This window comes from Dipodascopsis tothii, assembly GCF_038497935.1.
Source record: "Dipodascopsis tothii strain CBS 759.85 unplaced genomic scaffold V1510scaffold_3, whole genome shotgun sequence".
Classification (NCBI taxonomy): Eukaryota; Fungi; Ascomycota; class Lipomycetes; order Lipomycetales; family Lipomycetaceae; genus Neoaidaea; species Neoaidaea tothii.
The window spans coordinates 197,442-213,958 of record NW_027117987.1 but is presented as its reverse complement, the minus strand read 5'-3'; the positions used below and the strand labels follow the sequence as shown (position 1 = coordinate 213,958).

At 67.6% G+C, this 16,517-nt stretch overlaps 6 protein-coding genes across 6 annotated transcripts; 4 read left to right on the top strand and 2 right to left on the bottom strand.

Moving 5' to 3' along the window:
- Window positions 1-575: 575 nt before the first annotated feature.
- Window positions 576-2,091, bottom strand: V1510DRAFT_359921 (asparagine synthase-domain-containing protein; the record flags this gene model as incomplete). The annotated part of the gene is made up of 2 exons (XM_066930991.1): window positions 576-1,535; window positions 1,567-2,091. The coding sequence occupies 2 exons, from the start codon at window positions 2,089-2,091 to the stop codon at window positions 576-578; spliced, it is 1,485 nt and encodes a 494-aa protein (XP_066791159.1).
- Window positions 2,092-2,586: 495 nt separating this feature from the next.
- On the top strand, window positions 2,587-4,975 carry V1510DRAFT_228912 (uncharacterized protein). Its single transcript, XM_066930507.1, has 3 exons — window positions 2,587-3,823; window positions 3,855-3,921; window positions 3,954-4,975. Exons 1-3 carry the CDS (start codon window positions 2,763-2,765, stop codon window positions 4,848-4,850), a joined length of 2,025 nt encoding a protein of 674 aa, XP_066791158.1. The 5' UTR covers window positions 2,587-2,762; the 3' UTR covers window positions 4,851-4,975.
- Window positions 4,976-5,678: 703 nt separating this feature from the next.
- Window positions 5,679-7,886, top strand: V1510DRAFT_428156 (uncharacterized protein; the record flags this gene model as incomplete). The annotated part of the gene is made up of 3 exons (XM_066935249.1): window positions 5,679-5,787; window positions 5,820-5,907; window positions 5,939-7,886. The coding sequence occupies 3 exons, from the start codon at window positions 5,679-5,681 to the stop codon at window positions 7,884-7,886; spliced, it is 2,145 nt and encodes a 714-aa protein (XP_066791157.1).
- A 791-nt stretch (window positions 7,887-8,677) lies between these two features.
- Window positions 8,678-9,908, top strand: V1510DRAFT_410721 (60S ribosomal protein eL6). The gene is made up of 3 exons (XM_066932770.1): window positions 8,678-8,839; window positions 9,150-9,233; window positions 9,287-9,908. The coding sequence occupies exons 1-3, from the start codon at window positions 8,810-8,812 to the stop codon at window positions 9,764-9,766; spliced, it is 594 nt and encodes a 197-aa protein (XP_066791156.1). The 5' UTR covers window positions 8,678-8,809; the 3' UTR covers window positions 9,767-9,908.
- Window positions 9,909-11,270: 1,362 nt separating this feature from the next.
- V1510DRAFT_359966 (casein kinase II subunit beta-1) lies at window positions 11,271-12,382 on the top strand (the record flags this gene model as incomplete). Its single annotated transcript, XM_066930995.1, has 3 exons — window positions 11,271-11,382; window positions 11,416-11,607; window positions 11,640-12,382. The coding sequence occupies 3 exons, from the start codon at window positions 11,271-11,273 to the stop codon at window positions 12,380-12,382; spliced, it is 1,047 nt and encodes a 348-aa protein (XP_066791155.1).
- Window positions 12,383-13,817: 1,435 nt separating this feature from the next.
- V1510DRAFT_410714 (POT family-domain-containing protein) lies at window positions 13,818-16,019 on the bottom strand. Its single transcript, XM_066932769.1, has one exon. It carries the CDS (start codon window positions 15,779-15,781, stop codon window positions 13,994-13,996), a length of 1,788 nt encoding a protein of 595 aa, XP_066791154.1. The 5' UTR covers window positions 15,782-16,019; the 3' UTR covers window positions 13,818-13,993.
- Between the last annotated feature and the right edge of the window lie 498 nt (window positions 16,020-16,517).

Genomic DNA, 16,517 nt, shown 5'->3' with positions numbered 1-16,517 from the left:
TTTCCGTCTTCAGTCTCCGCGGCGGGTTACGGTCGAGCCGAAACTCCTGTCCGCGTCGTTCTCAGAAGTATCTGCTATCATCACGGGCGGGGCAGGGGCAAGCGGTGCGCCTGCGGTGGCGGCTGCGCCGACGACGGGGCCCGCGGAAGGCTGTATGCTGCCGCGGGTGTCGGCGCTGAGACTCGCCGGTGGCGGTGCAGCAGTGCTGATGACTGCGCGAGTGGAGGGCCAGCGGGCGGCTATATGCCTGCCGCCGGCGGCTATATGCGGCTATATGCCTGCCGAAGGCAGCGACCCTCGACGGAGTCGCCGCCGGAGGCTCCCGCGCAGTGCCGGCGGCTATATGCGGCTGTATGCCTGCCGCAGGCAGCGACCCCCGACGGAGGCTCCCGCGCAGTGCCGGCGGCTTTATGCGGTTATATGCCTGCCGCAGGCAGCGACCCTGGTCGGAGTCGCCGCCGGCGGCTATATGCGGCTATATGCCTGTCGCAGGCAGCGACCCTCGACGGAGTCCCGCCGGGGGCTCCCGTAGCCACGCGAGCTTCCTCGCTGCTCTGATGTCGTCATGGGGCCCGTCACACGAGCGCGTCCGTGCCCTTGATCTTGCCCTGGCCGGGCTCCATCTTTGCAGAGCGCGCGCCAAACTGGATGGCGCGCTTGGGCTCGCCGGCGACGGCACTCAGCCCGGCCGCCAGCGCGACCTGGCGCAGCACGGCCTTGGTCGGAACCGCGCCCGGGCCGAACTTGGCGTCCAGCGGACACTGCAGCGCCCACGCGACCACGTCCTCGTCCAAAAATGGGTAACGGGCCTCGCGGCCCGAGTCGGCAATGACGCGGTCGTCGCGGCCGAGATTGCGCTCGTGCAGACGGCCGAAATCGAGCGCCAGCTCGGCCTCGAGGGCCGCGTAGCCGCCGCGTGACTGGCACGTGCCGTGGCGCGTGTAGCCGGCAAAAAGCTCGTCGGCGCCGAGCCCGGAGAGCAGGACCGGCGCCGGCGACGTGTAGGCGGTCGCAGCGCCGTCGGCCGTGTGCAAAACGCCGCTGGCACGGGCCGCAAAGTAGAACGCCAGCGCGATCGAGAGGTCCATGACCGAGCTCTTCGGCCACATGAGCTCGCACACGCGCGGGCGGGCCGCAGCCGCGTCGGCGAACGGCACGTCGATCTCGAGCAGCCGCAGGTCGCAGTCCGGCAGGACGGCGCGCAGCTCGGCCCACGTGCGCCGACCCAGCTTGCGGTCCGGCGTCGCGTAGCCGCCGCCGGTCCGCGGGTTCTCGAAAGCGACGTTGACCAGGTCCAGCGTGCGCACGCCCGCCCGCGCGGCCATCAGCGCGACCAGCGCGCAGTCCAGGCCCCCAGAGAAGAGCACGGCCACGGTCGTCGCCGGCTGCAGCTGGGTGCGGCGCGCCACGGCGGCCGCCAAGAGACGGTCCAGTTCTGGCGCCAGCGCGGCCACGTCGCCGCCGAGCGCGCCCGACAGCGCGCCGTACGGCCGCGCCAGCGTGGGGCCGTCCCACGAGTGTGTCTGGGCCGCCATCTGCGGTCAGCGTGTCCGCAAATCGACGTACCGTCGCCAGATCAAGCGCGACCACAGCGCCGGCCGGAACCTCCGCCCAGCCCGCGCCCGGCGCCGGCGGCACGCTCGCCACGGCCAGCGGCCCGTCCACGGTCGCCACCAGACTGCGCCGGCCGATGCAGTCGCGGCCGTACCAGAGCGTGGCGCCGTCAAAGTAGACAAACGCGTACTCGCCGCGGACGGCCTGCAGCGCGGCCAGCACGCCCAGCCGCCCGATCCACTCGAGCAGGACCGCGCCGTCGTTCTCGGTCTCGAGCCGGGCCGCGTCCGGCGTGGTCGCCGTGTACAGCTCGCCGTTGAACTGCAGAAAAGCCGGGCCGGCCTCGAGCGGCTGCGGCACGACTCCGCGCAGCGCCAGCACGGACGAGACGGCCGCCAGCGTGCCCCACGCGCCGGCCCGCGCAAGCCGGCCGCTGCAGGTCGGCCCGCGGCGCGCGATCGCTGCCGCCAGGCCGCTCGTGTCCGCGTCAATCGGGGTCTGGCCGGGGCCCGCCACGGCGCAGAATATGCCGCACATCTGCCGTCAGCAGTCGTCCGAGGGCGCCGGCCGGCGGCCACGCGTGCGCCGCGCCCGCGCGGACCCCGCCGGCCGTCCGCCGGCCGCTCGGCCGGCCGCGTTGCCGGCCGCGCCCGCCCGGCAGAGTTTTCGCCGCCGCCGCGGCCGCTACCAAACACACTCACCCAGCGATTTCTCCGCGACACCAGGCCGCCGCGCGGTCGCAGGCGGTCGGCAGCGGGTCCGGCCGGCGATGGATCGTCTGCGGCCGGTCTGGTCCGCGGTCTGGCCGAATTGGCCCGTGGATTGCAAAAGAGGCCTGCGGGCGTCTGGCGATGAAAACACTACGCCGCACTTTTTCGCGATCCCCCACCGCAGCGCTCTATCTTCCGGCCTCCAGCGCAGCAGACTCCATCACCAACGCACAGCTGTGGCAGGCGAGCAGCCGGCAGCACGCAGGACTACTACAGAGGCCACGGCCGTCGGGTGCTTGGAGCAGGTGCAGAGTGCAGCTCCTCCAGACGCGGCGATAAAGCGGGCCCGGTAGACGGCTGGACCCCACCCGGCAGCAGACGGCGCGGCCAGCAGGCGTGCCGGACGAGGCCACGAGAGCCGCGGCGAGCAGGCCGCGAGAGCGGAGCGCGAGTCGCGCCCCGGGGCAGCGGGCGCCGGAGAGAACGGGAGCGGAACGGATGGACGCGAACGCTACGAACACAACGGAGGAGGCCGGCGCGGCCGGCGCAGGCGCGGCCGGCGCGGCGGGAGACGCCGGCGTGGCGGCCGGAGCGGCCGCGGCGGCCACGGCGACGAACGCGGCCGAGCTGGCGCAGATCCTGGCGCAATTCGACCCGCTGAGCCAGAAGAGCTCGGCGGCGGCAAGCCCGACGAGCCCGGCAGGCCCAGGACTGGCGGCGGCGGCACCGGCGGCACCGGCAGCCGCCCCCGGCACGGCCGGCGCGGCCGCTGAGCCCGTGCCGCGCAGCCCGGTGGCGCGCAAGCCGCTGTCGGTGCGGTCGGCCAGCTCCGGCCAGTACGAAATCGCGGACGTGGGCGAGCGGTCGACGCCGTCGCCGCCGCCGGTGCCGGCGGCCGCGCCCGCCGCGCCGCCGCCGCGGCCCGCCGAGGACCTGCCGTTCGACTTCCAGCGGTTCCTGGACCAGCTGCGGCAGAAGGGCGCGGACCCGATCGCGCGGTACCTCAAGTCGTTCCTGCAGGAGTTCAAGAAGCGCTCGTGGACGGTGCGCGAGCAGGTGCGGATCGTGCAGGACTTCCAGAACTTCATCGGGCCGCGGATCTCGCAGTACCCGCCGTTCGTGTCGCTGCCGGCGAGCGAGATCAGCAACGCGATCGAGGGCATGGAGAAGCTGGTCATGAACCGGCTGTACACGCAGACGTTCTCGCCCGAGATCCCCCGCGCGTCGCGCTCGTTCTCGCACGAGGAGGACCTGCTGCGCGACAAGGTGCTCGAGGAGAAGATGGGCATCTGGTCGTGGATCGAGGGCGAGCACCTGGACCTGGACCGCGAGCTGATCGCGTCCGGCGACCGGTTCATCGTGCTGGCGCAGGACGAGCTGCTCAAGATCAACAACTACCGCGCGCCGCGCGACAAGGTGATCTGCATCCTCAACTGCTGCAAGGTCATCTTCGGGCTGCTGCGGCAGACGCGGTCCGAGGAGTCGGCCGACCGGTTCCTGCCGATCCTGATCTACGTCGTGATCAAGGCGCAGCCGCGGCACCTGATCTCCAACACGCAGTACGTACGGCGGCGGCGGCGCTGACCACAGGTACATCATGCGGTTCCGCAACCCCGACAAGCTCAACGGCGAGAACGGGTACTACCTGTCGTCGCTGGTAAGTGTGGCCGCAGCGGCGCTGACCGGCAGCAAGGCGCGATCAGCTTCATCGAGACGCTCGACCGCAGCGCGCTCAACATCACGGACGAGGAGTTCGAGGAGCGCATCGTGCAGTCGGTGGCGCGCATCGCCGAGAAGATCGAGCCGGGCGCGGACGACGACGCGCGGTCGCAGGCGAGCACGCCGGAGCGGTCGCTGACGTCGGCGAACGTGGCGTCGCAGGTGCAGGCGATCGGCACGACGCTGTCGCAGCCGTTCAAGAACATCAGCAAGTTCTTTGACACGGACGACGCCGACGAGGGCTCGTCGGCGGGCCCGGTCGACCGCGGGCTGAGCAGCATCAAGCGCAGCCTGTCGACGACGGGCGACCGCACGCGCCGCAACAGCGGCATCCTGCAGGCCGTGGCGGGCGTGGGCTCGCGCATGGGCAAGACGCCGCCGGCGCAGCCGGACGCGGCCACGCGCGCGGCGGCGGAGGAGCGCCAGGCGCGCAAGATCCAGGCCAAGGAGCACAAGACCGTGGTGCAGACGCTGTTCCAGATGTTCCCGAACCTCGATCTGGACGTGATCGACGACGTCGTGACCGAGAAGCAGGGCCGGGTCGGCGCGGCCGTGGACGCGTGCCTGGCGCTGATGGGCAGCCCGCGGGGCTCGCCCAAGGGCTCGGCGAAGGGGTCGCCCAAGGCCGCGGCCAAGGGCTCGTCGAGGAGCCCGGCCAAGAGCTCGCCCAAGAGCCCGGCGAGCGCACAGAGCGCGGCGGCGCCGCCGGCCGCGTCTCCGGCCGCGGACAAGAGCCTGCCGGCGCAGCCGGCCGCGGCGGAAGCGGCGCAGCCGGCCGCGGAAGCGTCCGCCGCGTCCGAAACGCCCGCCGTCGCAGCCGGCTCGGCCGCGCCCGCCGCCGGCACAGCCGCCGACTCGCTCCTCTGATACGTCTCTTCACGCCGGCCGGCCGGCGCCCAGCGCCGGCCAGCTGTGCACCCCCGGGCACCACGCGTACATCACACAGTCACGCCGGGGCCTGTTCATATGTTTTCTTCATCTCTTTTTGGTTGGAAGGGACGTGTATACACTAACGCACTTGTCTAATATCTCTCTACGTCTACCCCGAACCGGGCGGCGGGACTATTGGTCCGGGGCGCGGCTGGCGGGCGGCCGCCGGCGGCGTGGATCCAGGAGTCACGCGGTGACAGGCTGGCGACGCCTCCTGGCGGTTCCCTGTGCTACCGTTATCCGCCCGTACGCTTCTCCTTTTCTATCGGGCGGCAGCGGCCGTTGCAAAGGGAGATCTGCGACATGCTCGCTACCGCCTGACCGGCGGCCAAGCTTTCGCATGCGCGGCGGCGGGCGTGGCTGCCGCGCGCAAGGTACCGGGGGGAGCCGGGTATCGGGGGCCCTCACGTGACGTTGTTGACGCGGCGTGACGCGTGTGCTAATGCACGTTGATGCACGCGCCCGCAAGCGCCGCATGATGCACGTCGATGCGCACTTATGCATGTCTCATCCTGTCATCTTAGCGCGTCTGTCAAGTAGCTCATCTCGTCCCATCTTTCCACCCGCGCTCCGCCCGCGCGCCGCCGCCGCACGTGCGGTGACGGCCGCGCGGGCTATTCCGCTCCGCCAGGGACTCTGTACGTTTAGGCGACAGGCCCGCCGCCGGCGCCGTTGCCGGCCGACGCAACGGCGCTATAAAGCGCCGCGGCTCGGCCCCCTCTGCCGCCCATCGCCAGATCTGTTCGGTTCGCTCCCCCCGTCCCCATGTCTGGCCGCACCCTGCTCGCGTGCCTGCCGCTGCTGGCGCTCGCGCTGGCCCGTGGCGCGGCCGCCGCCGACTCGCCCGATCTCGTGGCCTGCTACGGCAACTGCGGTACGTGCGCGCGCGCGCCCCCCTGACCCCAGCCTCGGCCACCATCGACGCCAATTCCTGCGGCAGCGACACCGACTGCCTGTGCGGCTCAGACTCGCCCTTCCTGGACGCCGCCGAGTCGTAAGTGCGCGCCCGGCCCCGCTGACGCCAGCTGCCTGACCTGCGCGGGCTCGGACCGCGAGAACATCTGGTCGTGGTACAGCGCCGACCTGACGTCCGCCCTGGCCGCCTGCGGCCTGCCGACCACCCCTGTCGACTCTATCACCACCACCTCCGCGGGCTACACCCTGCCGGCGACCACCACGGCCGCCGTCACCACCGTCTACACGACCGCGGCGCCCGAGGGCACGTCCGGCTCGCTCGTGGTCACCACCGAGTACGTCACCGTCGACCCCTCGTCGGGGCCCGCCTTCGTCACCGTCACACAGTGGGTGTCGGGCACCGACACGGGCGACGCGGTCGTCACGCAGACCGTGGACACCGGCGCCGACACCGCCACCGACGCCGCCTCGACCGAGGCGCCGCTGACGACGTCGGCCGCCCAGCCGACGACGGAAGCGACGACGACGGCGGCGACGACGCCGACGACCACCGACGTGGTGACGACGCCCACGACGCCGGCCGAGACGCCGACCGAGCCCGCCACGGTCCCGCCGGCCACCACAGAGGCCCCGACCACGGCGGCGCCCACGACCACCGACGCGCCCACGACCACCGACGCGCCTACGGCCACCGAGACGCCCACCACCGAAGCGCCGACGACTACGCAGGCGCCTCCGACCACCGACGCGCCCACGTCCACGGCTACACCCGTGACCACGTCTGAAACACCCGTGACCTCCGTGACAGCCCCTGTCACCTCGGCCGCCACGACGACCCCAGTCGGCACATCCCCCGCCGAGTCCACGACCGCAGCAGTGCCCACGACCTCCTCGGCCGCTCCGCTCTCGTCCGCGGAGACGTCCGCGTCTGCTGTCACCCCGACGGGCGAGAGCTCGGCCCAGATCTCCGGTACAACCGAGAGTCCAGGCACAACCGAGGCCACTACGTCATCAGAAACCTTCAGCACATCGGCGCCGGCCGCCTCGGTCACGTCCACCACCACCGCGGCCGTCACCACCACCCACTCCGGCGGCGTGACCGAGACCGTGGACGTGACCATCACGACGATCGTGCCGTGCTCGAGCAGCACGCTGCCCGACGAGCCCTCCACCGTCGAGACCTCCCCGCCGGTGTCCACGGCGGCCCCGACGACGGCCTCCCCGTCTTCGTCCGCTGCCGATTCGTCGTCGACAGTCGAGTGGACTACGTCGGAGTCATCCACAGCCGCCTGGACACCGGTGCCGGTCAACAGCTCGGCGGCGCCGGCGCCCGAGCCGACGCCGTCGTCCTTCTTCGTGCCGTCCGTGCCGTCCGTGCCGACCACGGCCGCGTCCACGCCGCCGGCAGTGTCGACCGTGGTCTCGACCGCGGTCTACACGGCCGTCTCGACCGTGTGCATCCCCACGGTCGTGACGAGCCTGTACACGAGCTACTACACGTCGCTGGCCACGGCCAGCGCGTCGCTCGCGTACACGCCGACGCCGGACGCGCCCGCGTCCGCGTCGCCGGCGACGAGCGCGCCCGTGACGTCGTCCTACACGCTGCCGTTCTACGGCAACACCACGCGGCCGGCCGGCACCGGCAGCGCGCCCGGGCCCGACACCCCGCTGTCGGCGCCCGGCAGCACGGTCCCCGCCGACCAGCCCCTGACGACTTCGTCGTCCGAACCCGCGGCGAGCGCGTCGTCGGCCCCTACGGCCGCGGCCAGCGGCTCGCCCACCAACCCCTTCGAGCAGTTTGGGCCGTCGTCTAGCACGCCGGCCCCGCCATGGTCAGCAGAGACCAGCGCGACGCCGACCGGCACCACGCCGGCGGCGTCTCAGTACACGCCCTCGACGCTGCAGTCGGTGACTGCGCCGTCGAGCGCCGGCGCCAACTCGTCCGTGGCCACGTCCACGTTCACGGCACGCCTCAGCAACGGCGCGCCGGCGCACCTCCGCGCGGGCCTGTCCGGGCTCGCGGTCGCGGCCGTGGCCGCGGCGGCCGCGCTCGCGTAGCCGCCGCGGCGGCCGCTCGCTACGCACTCTCTTTTCGCCCGGACGGCCGCTCGGCCACACTCCTTCCGACCGTGCACGGCACGCCGTCCCGCTCGCTTGTCACCTCGTCTCCAACGCCGCGGCGGCTCCAACGTCGCGCCAGCCAAGGCCGGCCGACATCACACTCCTTTGCGCCAAGGCCCCACACTCTTTTGCGACGTCTTCGACACACGCCCGGACACTGACGCTCCGCTCGACCCTCGCGGGCTTGCTGAAAACCGATATATTGCTGGCCATCTAGTTTGTTTTTTCCTTATCGCTCTGCGTGCTTGCTTTGCTCCTGCTGTTGTTGATTGCTTATACCTGTGAACCGTTTCTACGCTGATCCATGAAACTGGCTAATCTCGCTCGATCGTTCCATTGCTTTGTACTGAAAAATAAAAAGTCGCTTGCTCACTGTGCGGACGCCGGCGCGGGCGCGTCACCAAAGTCTAATTGGTGACGCGGACCCAAGGCGCGGGGAGGGCTGGCTCATCGCCGTCCACGCTCCTGCAGTTAATATTACTCCATCGGGTAAGGCCGGCGGCGGTGGTCTGGTATCGATGTCCCAGCGCCGGCGGGCTGGGAGGTGATAACGTAAGCCGCACGGGGCCCGTCACTAACCCTAACGCCAAAGCCCTAAAGCAGTCACGGCGCCGGCGCTCTCGCCGCGCCCGCGCCCAAACTCCACTGATTTCGGCCGCCGGGAGCACACAAACGGGGCAGGTACCACCCGCCCTACACTAATTTGTATGCGCTCTGTCGTACCCGCGCAACCGAACTGGCCTTGAACCACAACACAAAAAATCGATACACTAAATTGAGTCCATACACATTATTACTCTCCTTCACAGGATCAACAACTTCCCTTCGGTAGTATTTTTTTTCTTTACAATCATCACAACATGAGCTCAATCACGAAGGAAATTGGCGGAGTAAGTAGCACCAGACGACGCACAGGTTCGGCAGGACGACGGCAGACGACAGCGTGGCACGCCCGACAGACACGGACACGGTTGCGGCGACGGTGCAGGAAAAACGACGGACGCGGACGCGCAGCGACGGACGCACCAGAGCACACACGGGCCGAGTGGTCGGTGCCGCGTCCGGAGGCTGCGCGGGATGTCGTGTGCGAGAGCCCTCCGCTGCCACCGTGAGCTGCGCTATCTTGTGCTGCCCTGCCGGCTGTCTACGTCGACCGACTGTCGAACCACCCCGCACCTGCAACAGCTGCTAACGATTCAGGCTTCCAACGGCGCCAAGCGTGTTGTTCCGGCCACCAAGGCTTCCAAGTGGTACCCCACTGCCGACATTGCGCAGCCCAAGAAGGTATGTTTCCCGCGCTCCGCGTGTGCCTCGCCGTGCCCAGTGCTGACCCGCAGGCCCGCAAGTCGCTCCGTCCCGCTTCGCTGCGCTCGTCGCTCGTCCCCGGCGCTGTCCTGATCATCCTGGCCGGCCGCTTCCGTGGCAAGCGCGTCGTCCTCCTCAAGGGTCTTGAGGACGGTACCCTCCTGGTCACCGGCCCCTTCAAGATCAACGGTGTGCCGCTGCGGAGAGTCAACGCTCGCTACGTCATCGCGACCTCGACCATCGTCCCCGTCGAGTCGGTCTCGGTCGAGAAGTTCAACGCCGAGTACTTTGCTCACGAGAAGAAGGGCAAGAAGGCCGAGGGCGAGACCGAGTTCTTCGGTGACGCCGACAAGAAGGAGAAGAAGACCATCAGCGAGACCCGCGTTGCCGACCAGAAGGTCGTCGACAAGGCGCTCCTGGCTGAGATCAAGAAGGTTCCCCACCTCAAGGCCTACCTGTCGAGCAGTTTCAGCCTGAAGAAGGGTGACAAGCCCCACCTCATGAAGTTCTAAGCGTTGGAATGATTAGTCAATTACACCGAATCTAAGGAATAAATAATTGGTTTATATATAGTAATTCTAGTCGATTCTGAGCTTGTCTTCCGGGCCATGTATAGCAATATATGTAGTACTTAGTTATTTCATACAAAAACCAAAAGTTTCTATTATTCTCTGCGCTGCGCGCAAGTGTCTGGGGTAGCTGGGGCCGTGCTGGCCGGCATCTCGGCTGACCGGAGCTCTGCTGACCGCGACGGTTGTTGCCGGGCCCCGGCTGTTGGCCACCGCGCGGCTGCCTGATCTGCTCGCTCGAGGCGCCCGGTAGCACCACGCGCGTCTCGGCGGTTCCACAACCGTCGTCCGACCGCGCGCGGCTGCGCGCCGCCAGCCTAGCGCAGCGCGTTCTCCGACCGCGTGTCTGCGGGCTGGGCGAGATTTGCGGGCGAACTGACGAGTTCCGCGCGATTATGTAACATACGCTCACTAGTGACGTAAGCCTACGCCGAACTTGGCCAAACAACTACGCTGTCTCCAACTCCTACTAGTAAAAAAAACTTCAGCAAACACCGTCAAAACACGAGCAACCGGACGACAAACGGACTCGCTCGACCAGGACGGACGCACGGATTCGAGCAGAGAGTGATAGCTTTACAGCAGTCACTCCACAAGGACACAGTAGCGGTTGCAAGATAGATTGCAAGCGTCCGCGCGATTAAAGGGGCGGAGATAGCAAAGGCCAAGGTAGGTTCGACAGCGATACGTCTGGATGCGGGGCGATGGCGCCCTCAGGGAGTGCGGCAATACACCGGCGGATTGGGACTGGCTGGCATGAGCGCTGCGGGCCGCAACGGGCGTCTGGCGGCGGCGCAGCAGCTGCGGGGGCGGAGTTGCGGTCGTGGGGCGACGCGCTGGCCTCACGCGACGGCAGCGTTCAGCCGCGGTCACCGGGCTGGTGGACGCTGGCTCCGGCGACGGCAGCGCGAGCAGGGCGTCATGTGGGCGTGCGGGTCGGCTTGCGGCCAGTGCCGCTGCCGATGGCGCGGGTCGTCAAAAACTCGCAGATCGGCAGCCATGGCCGCGCCGTACCCGCTCAGTCACGACGACAACCCCCATCCCTCCCCCGGCACGCCCAGACAGTCGCAGGCGTGCGCAGGATCCCGGCTGACCACGTAGCACCTATCGCGACCGGCGGCACGGTCGACAGGCCACTATTCCACCGAAAGTCATCTTTCTCAAGGGCCGCAGCCGTACGTTTGGCAGCGGGCAGCAGGCCGAGGCGAGCACGACAGGCGGACAGACCGAGTCGGCGACGCAGAAGTCGGTGAAGGAGCGTACGGAGATCGAACTCAGGCAGCTGCGGGCATTACCGACGGCAGCTGATGAGAGCATGTCGGTGAGGGCAGGATCCGGTGGCAACATCAACCTCAACAGCAACGGCAGCAGCAGCAAGCCCAAACTCGCGCGCGGCGAGAGCCAGGCCGGGTACGCCGACAAGAAGCATGTATATAGCGACCAGGTGATGACCACGGGCGAGAACGATCCGATGAAGGACCGCGACGAGGCTGCCGAGGAGGACGAGGAAGAGGAGGAAGAGGAGGACGAGGAGGACGAGGAGGAGGTGTCGTTCTACGGTACGTGGGCGGCGGGGCCGGGCTGACAGACAGAGTCGGGATCGTCACACTCGGGCGAGGTCGAGACGTGGATCTCGAGCTTCTGCTCGCTGAGCGGGCACGAGTACTTTGCCGAGGTTTCGGAGGACTTTATCGAAGACGACTTCAACCTGACGGGCCTGAACTCGGTGGTGCCGTACTACAAGGAGGCGCTGGACATGATTCTCGACTTTGACTCGGAGCCAGGTACGTGGGCGACTGGTCGCGCTGACCACCAGCAGACACCGTGCGGCTGTCGAACATTCCCATCATCGAGAACTCGGCCGAGCTGCTGTACGGCCTCATCCACGCGCGGTTCTTGCTGTCGCGGCCGGGCCTGCAGATCATGGCCGAGAAGTACGACCTGCAGCACTTTGGCACGTGTCCGCGGTACTACTGCAACCAGACGCCGGTGCTGCCGCTCGGCAAGACCGACCGGCCGGGCGAGGACACGGTGAAGTTGTTTTGCCCGTCGTGCGGCGACATCTACGTGCCGCCCAACTCGCGCTTCCAGACGGTCGACGGCGCGTACTTCGGCACGAGCTTCCCCGGCCTGTTCTTCAAGACTTTCACCGAGATCCCGAAGGTGCTCTCGCTGTCGATCTACCGCTCGCCGTCGCTGGACAACGCGTCGTCGCGGTCCGGCAGCAGCACGTCGTCCAAGACGTCCGGCGGCGGCGCCGCCGCGAACGCACTCAAGAACCGTGACGGCGTCTTTGAGATGAAGATCTATGGCTTCCGCGTTGCCGAGAAGGCCCGCTCGGGCCCGCGCATGAAGTGGCTGCGCATGAAGCCGGCCTCGGTCGCCGAGCTCGACGAGTATGAGCGCCGCACCCGCGCCCTGCTCGCCAAGGACGACAGTCCCGACAAGATGAGCATCTCGACCGACGCCCCGCCCTCGCCGATCTCCATCGACACCCAGCCCTCGATGTCCCGGCTTAGCACGGGCAACAGGAGCGAGGATCACCCGATGGCCGGATAACCAGCATGCATCGTCATCTCGCGGCCGCGTCGCACAGCATAGACATGGACGGCACGGCTCTGCCACGCCGTCTTCCATTTTGTTTACTCAGCAGCGTGCTGCTGATCCGTTCTCTCGTGTTTTGAAATATGTCTTTGCTTTGTAATGCTTTCCTTGTTAGTCTTTCCATGTATGATAGTTTAAGAGGTTTGCGCACGCGTCAACGAGCCGCAGAACAGGAGCCAGCGTCGGGCCGAGCGTCTGATGGCGACTCCGCCGAGGGCGGTTGCCCGCGAGGCAGCTACCACGGCGTAAAAAGTGTGCTGCATATAGCCGCCTGCGTCGCACCAGGTGCGGCTATATGCGTCGAGAGTGGCTGCCCGCAAAACGGCCATCGTGGCGTAGAGCCTGCGCCTACATATAGCCGCTTGGGCGCACTAGGTGCGGCTATATGCGTCGAGAGGGGCTGCCTGTAGCACAGCTACCGCGGCGCAAAGCCTCCGCCTGCATATAGCCCCTTGCGCCGCACCAAATGCGGCTCACCTGCGGCTACTTGCAGTCTCAGGCGCCGACTGCGTCGAGTGGCTGCCCGCAGTACAGCCACTGCGGCGTAGAGTATGCGCCTACACATAGCCCTTGCGCCGCGCAAGGTGCGGCTCCGGCGGCTATATGCAGTCTCCGGCGCCAACCGCGCCGGTGGCTGCCCGCAGAGCAGCCACCGCGGCGAAGCATAGGCGCCTGCACACAGCCTCATGCGCCGCGTGCGGTGCGGCTCAGGAGCGGCTATATGCCCCGACGGCAAACCACCGCTGCCCCTCAGTGCCCCGCGGAGACCGCCCTGCCAACCCTGCAACGATCCATCCTCCCTGACCGACCACGCCACCCTCGGCGGAGCTCCCGCAGCCCTCTCACCCATATACCCGCATATACCCGCATATACCCGCAGCACCCAGATCAACCGCACGCCGCCGTCTGGCCGCGTGGGCCGCCGGCGGCTACCACTACCAAGGCCGCCCATCACCCACTAGCTGCGCAAGGGCCACCGCGCGCCATTCGGCACGCGCCGGCAGCTCTGTGATTCCAGCGGCATGGCTAGCACTTCTCTACGGCCAACGCCGACATCGCTAGCTCGCAGCAGCACTCTCGCCATTGTTCGGGTTCGACCGGCTGCTGGATCAAGCTTTGCTTACGTTTCAAGAGGCTTTGCGCTAGAAGCTCGTGATTCTGGGTTTAATAAGCTTCGGTACCAATTTCCTCGTGTGCAAAAAGTTTTGCGCACAAACCTACAAATCCACCGGAAGACTCTGTCGGGCCTAAGGCGCTCGACAGACCCTCTGAACGTGCGCGGTTAAACCTCATCGACTGCTCAAACGAGGGTCATGGTTTCATTGCCCACGAGGAGCATTCTAGCGCCCGGCGTAGCGCTCGTTCGAGAATTGCGTAATCACAAGGTTTGCCAGGCGGATCGGGCCGGCACGAGGCCAGATCAGACCACACCAGGGCCGGGACCGCGATCGTGCAGAGGCGAGGCCGGCGCGTGCAGGCTACCGCCGGCGATGCCGGCCCGAGCGAGCGATGCCGGCCCGATCAGGTCGCTATTACCAGGAGATCTATTCAAAATATACACAAAATCTACTCGTCATCCGCAAACGCGCGGGTCGGGCCGCCGGTGGTGCCGGCGGCGTCGTTGGCCAGGTTCTCCTCCTCGGCGAGCGCGTCGAGCGAGTTGAGCAGCTCCTCGTCTCTGTTGTAGTGTCTGAAGAAGACCAGGAAGAGGCAGCCAAAGAAGAAGGTGACGATGGCGAGCGCGGTGTAGGACCACACGAGGTCGGGGTCCTTGGCGGTGGGCGAGATGGCGATGCCCAGGGCCGAGCCGAAGGCGTTGGTGAGCAGGAACATGGACATGACGAACGACTTCATGGTCGCCGGGGCCTTGGTGTAGGCGTACTCCAGACCGGTGATGGACGCGAAGATCTCGGAGAGCGCGATGAAGACGTAGGCCGGGGTCTGGACAGCAACGTGGACCTTGTTGGCCAGCGAGCCGCCCTCGGAGGCCGCGCAGGCCAGCGGGTACTCGTAGCACGGCGGCGAGGTGTAGATCAGGTGCTGGACGATGGCGGCGTAGGCCATGGCCAGGGAGGCGAACATGAAGCCGCAGAAGATGCGGCTGATGGGCTTGAACGGGATGCCGACGCGGCGCAGGTACGGGTACAGCAGGCTGTCGCAGAGCGGGATGAAGAGGATGATGGCCAGCGGGTCGATGTTCTGCATGATGTCGTTCGGGATGCCGTGGGTCTCCATCTGGCCGGCCTGGGAGATGAAGTTGTTCATCATCTGGCCGTAGACGACCCAGTAGATGGGGTAGAAGACGAAGACCTTGCAGGCCTTGATCGCGCGGCTGACCTCGTCGACGAAGAGGTCGGTCCAGTCGACCGGCGACAGGCCCTGCTGGGCGCGGACCGAGGGCTTGGCCTTGTCGAACGAGAACTTGTTGGCGACGCCGATGAAGATGATCTTGAACGCGCGCGGCACGACCGAGCCCGTCGGCGTCTTCTTGACGTAGCGCTTGCGGCCGATGAAGAGCGCGACGATGCCGACGAAGAAGAAGAGGAACGGCAGCAGGTACGCGGCCCAGAAGCCGACGTGCTGCTCGAGCTCGGTGGTGGCGATCGCCGACAGCGAGCCGACGTTGATGCACAGGTAGAACACCATGAAGATCGACTGGATGGTCACGGCCGGGTCGACGATGACGCGCTCGCCGGTCTTGAGCTTGCGCACGAACTTCTTGGTGATCGTGTACTGCTCGGCGATCATGGGCGACACGTTGGACTTGATGCCGCCGGTGCCGAGGCCGATGACGATCATGGCCGTGATCAGGCCGCCGAGCGAGGCGCCGTTGGCGATCGCCGTCGGCAGCGACGTCGTGAACAGGATCAGCAGGCCGACCGTGTAGATGCCGGCAAAGACCGAGATGGTCTTGTACTTGCCCCAGTACTGGTCGGCGATGACGGCGCCGAGGATGGGCGTGACGTAGCACCAGAACTGGAAGAAGTAGTTGAGCGCGCTGGCGCGCGACTGGCCCCAGCCGATCGCGCCGGGGTGCAGCGGGTCCGTGGACTTGTACTGCATGTAGTTCATGAACGGGCCGGTGAGACCGTAGTACGTGAAGCGCTCGCAGAGCTCGACGAGCGCGACGAGCCAGGCGGCCGCCGGCAGCCGGTCCGCGACGCGGCGCAGGCTGCGCAGGTCGGCGTCCGAGATCTCGTCATCGGTCACGTCGGCGGCGTCGTAGTCGTAGCCCGACTCGAGCGCCGAGTCGGTCTTGGTGACGGCAATGTCCTTCTTGGACACGTTCGTGGGAACGGCCTCGAGCGGGTTCTGGGCGACCTCTTCGCGGTCGACGGGCGCACTTTTTTCCATGGTGTCAGCTATGTGGGTGGGAAAGAAAGAGCAGGCGGCGCCGTTTTAAGTCCCGGCGTCTGTGCCTGTCGCCTCCGCTTCGGCCCGCACAAGGAAATGCGCGCCAGGCGATTATACTTTGGCCGCCGCCGTCGCATGCCACAAAGATAAGCCCCGGCACACGGCGCCGGCGTGCTCTGGCCCGCCGCCTGCTCTGTCCGCTGCGCCCGCCACTTACCGCCGCGCGCGTGCGCCCGGGCTCGCTGGCCGCGCCGGCCCGGCGAAGCCCTCGAGGTCGTCGTCCTCCGGCAGCCGGACGTAGCCGGCCGGCGCGCGCTCTCCCCACTCGCCCATGCTGCGCGAGATACGGCCTGAGCCTGGCGGTATCGGAGCTAGCCCTGGCTGGCTGGCTCTTTGTCTGCTGGCGGGGGCGCGTGGCTCTCCGCCTGTCGCTTGGTTCCTGCACCGACCTGGTCGGTTGCACACGCCGCGTGCGGCTGCGTCTACTGCCTCTGCGTACCGACGCCTCCTGCCAGGCGCTTGCCGTGCGCTGCCGTGCCGCTGCCGCCGTTTGCCGCTCGCTGCCCCGGATGGCCCACTCTAGTCTCGCAGCTCTGGCTGCCTGTTCTGCTGTCGCCCGGTGTCTGCCTGCCTCTATCGCAAGCTAGCCGCAAGCTTTCGCGCGCCTGAACCTTCTGCTTGGCTTTTCTGGCCGACCTGGGCTAATTTCTGCCCGAAACGTGTAATTGCCGACGAT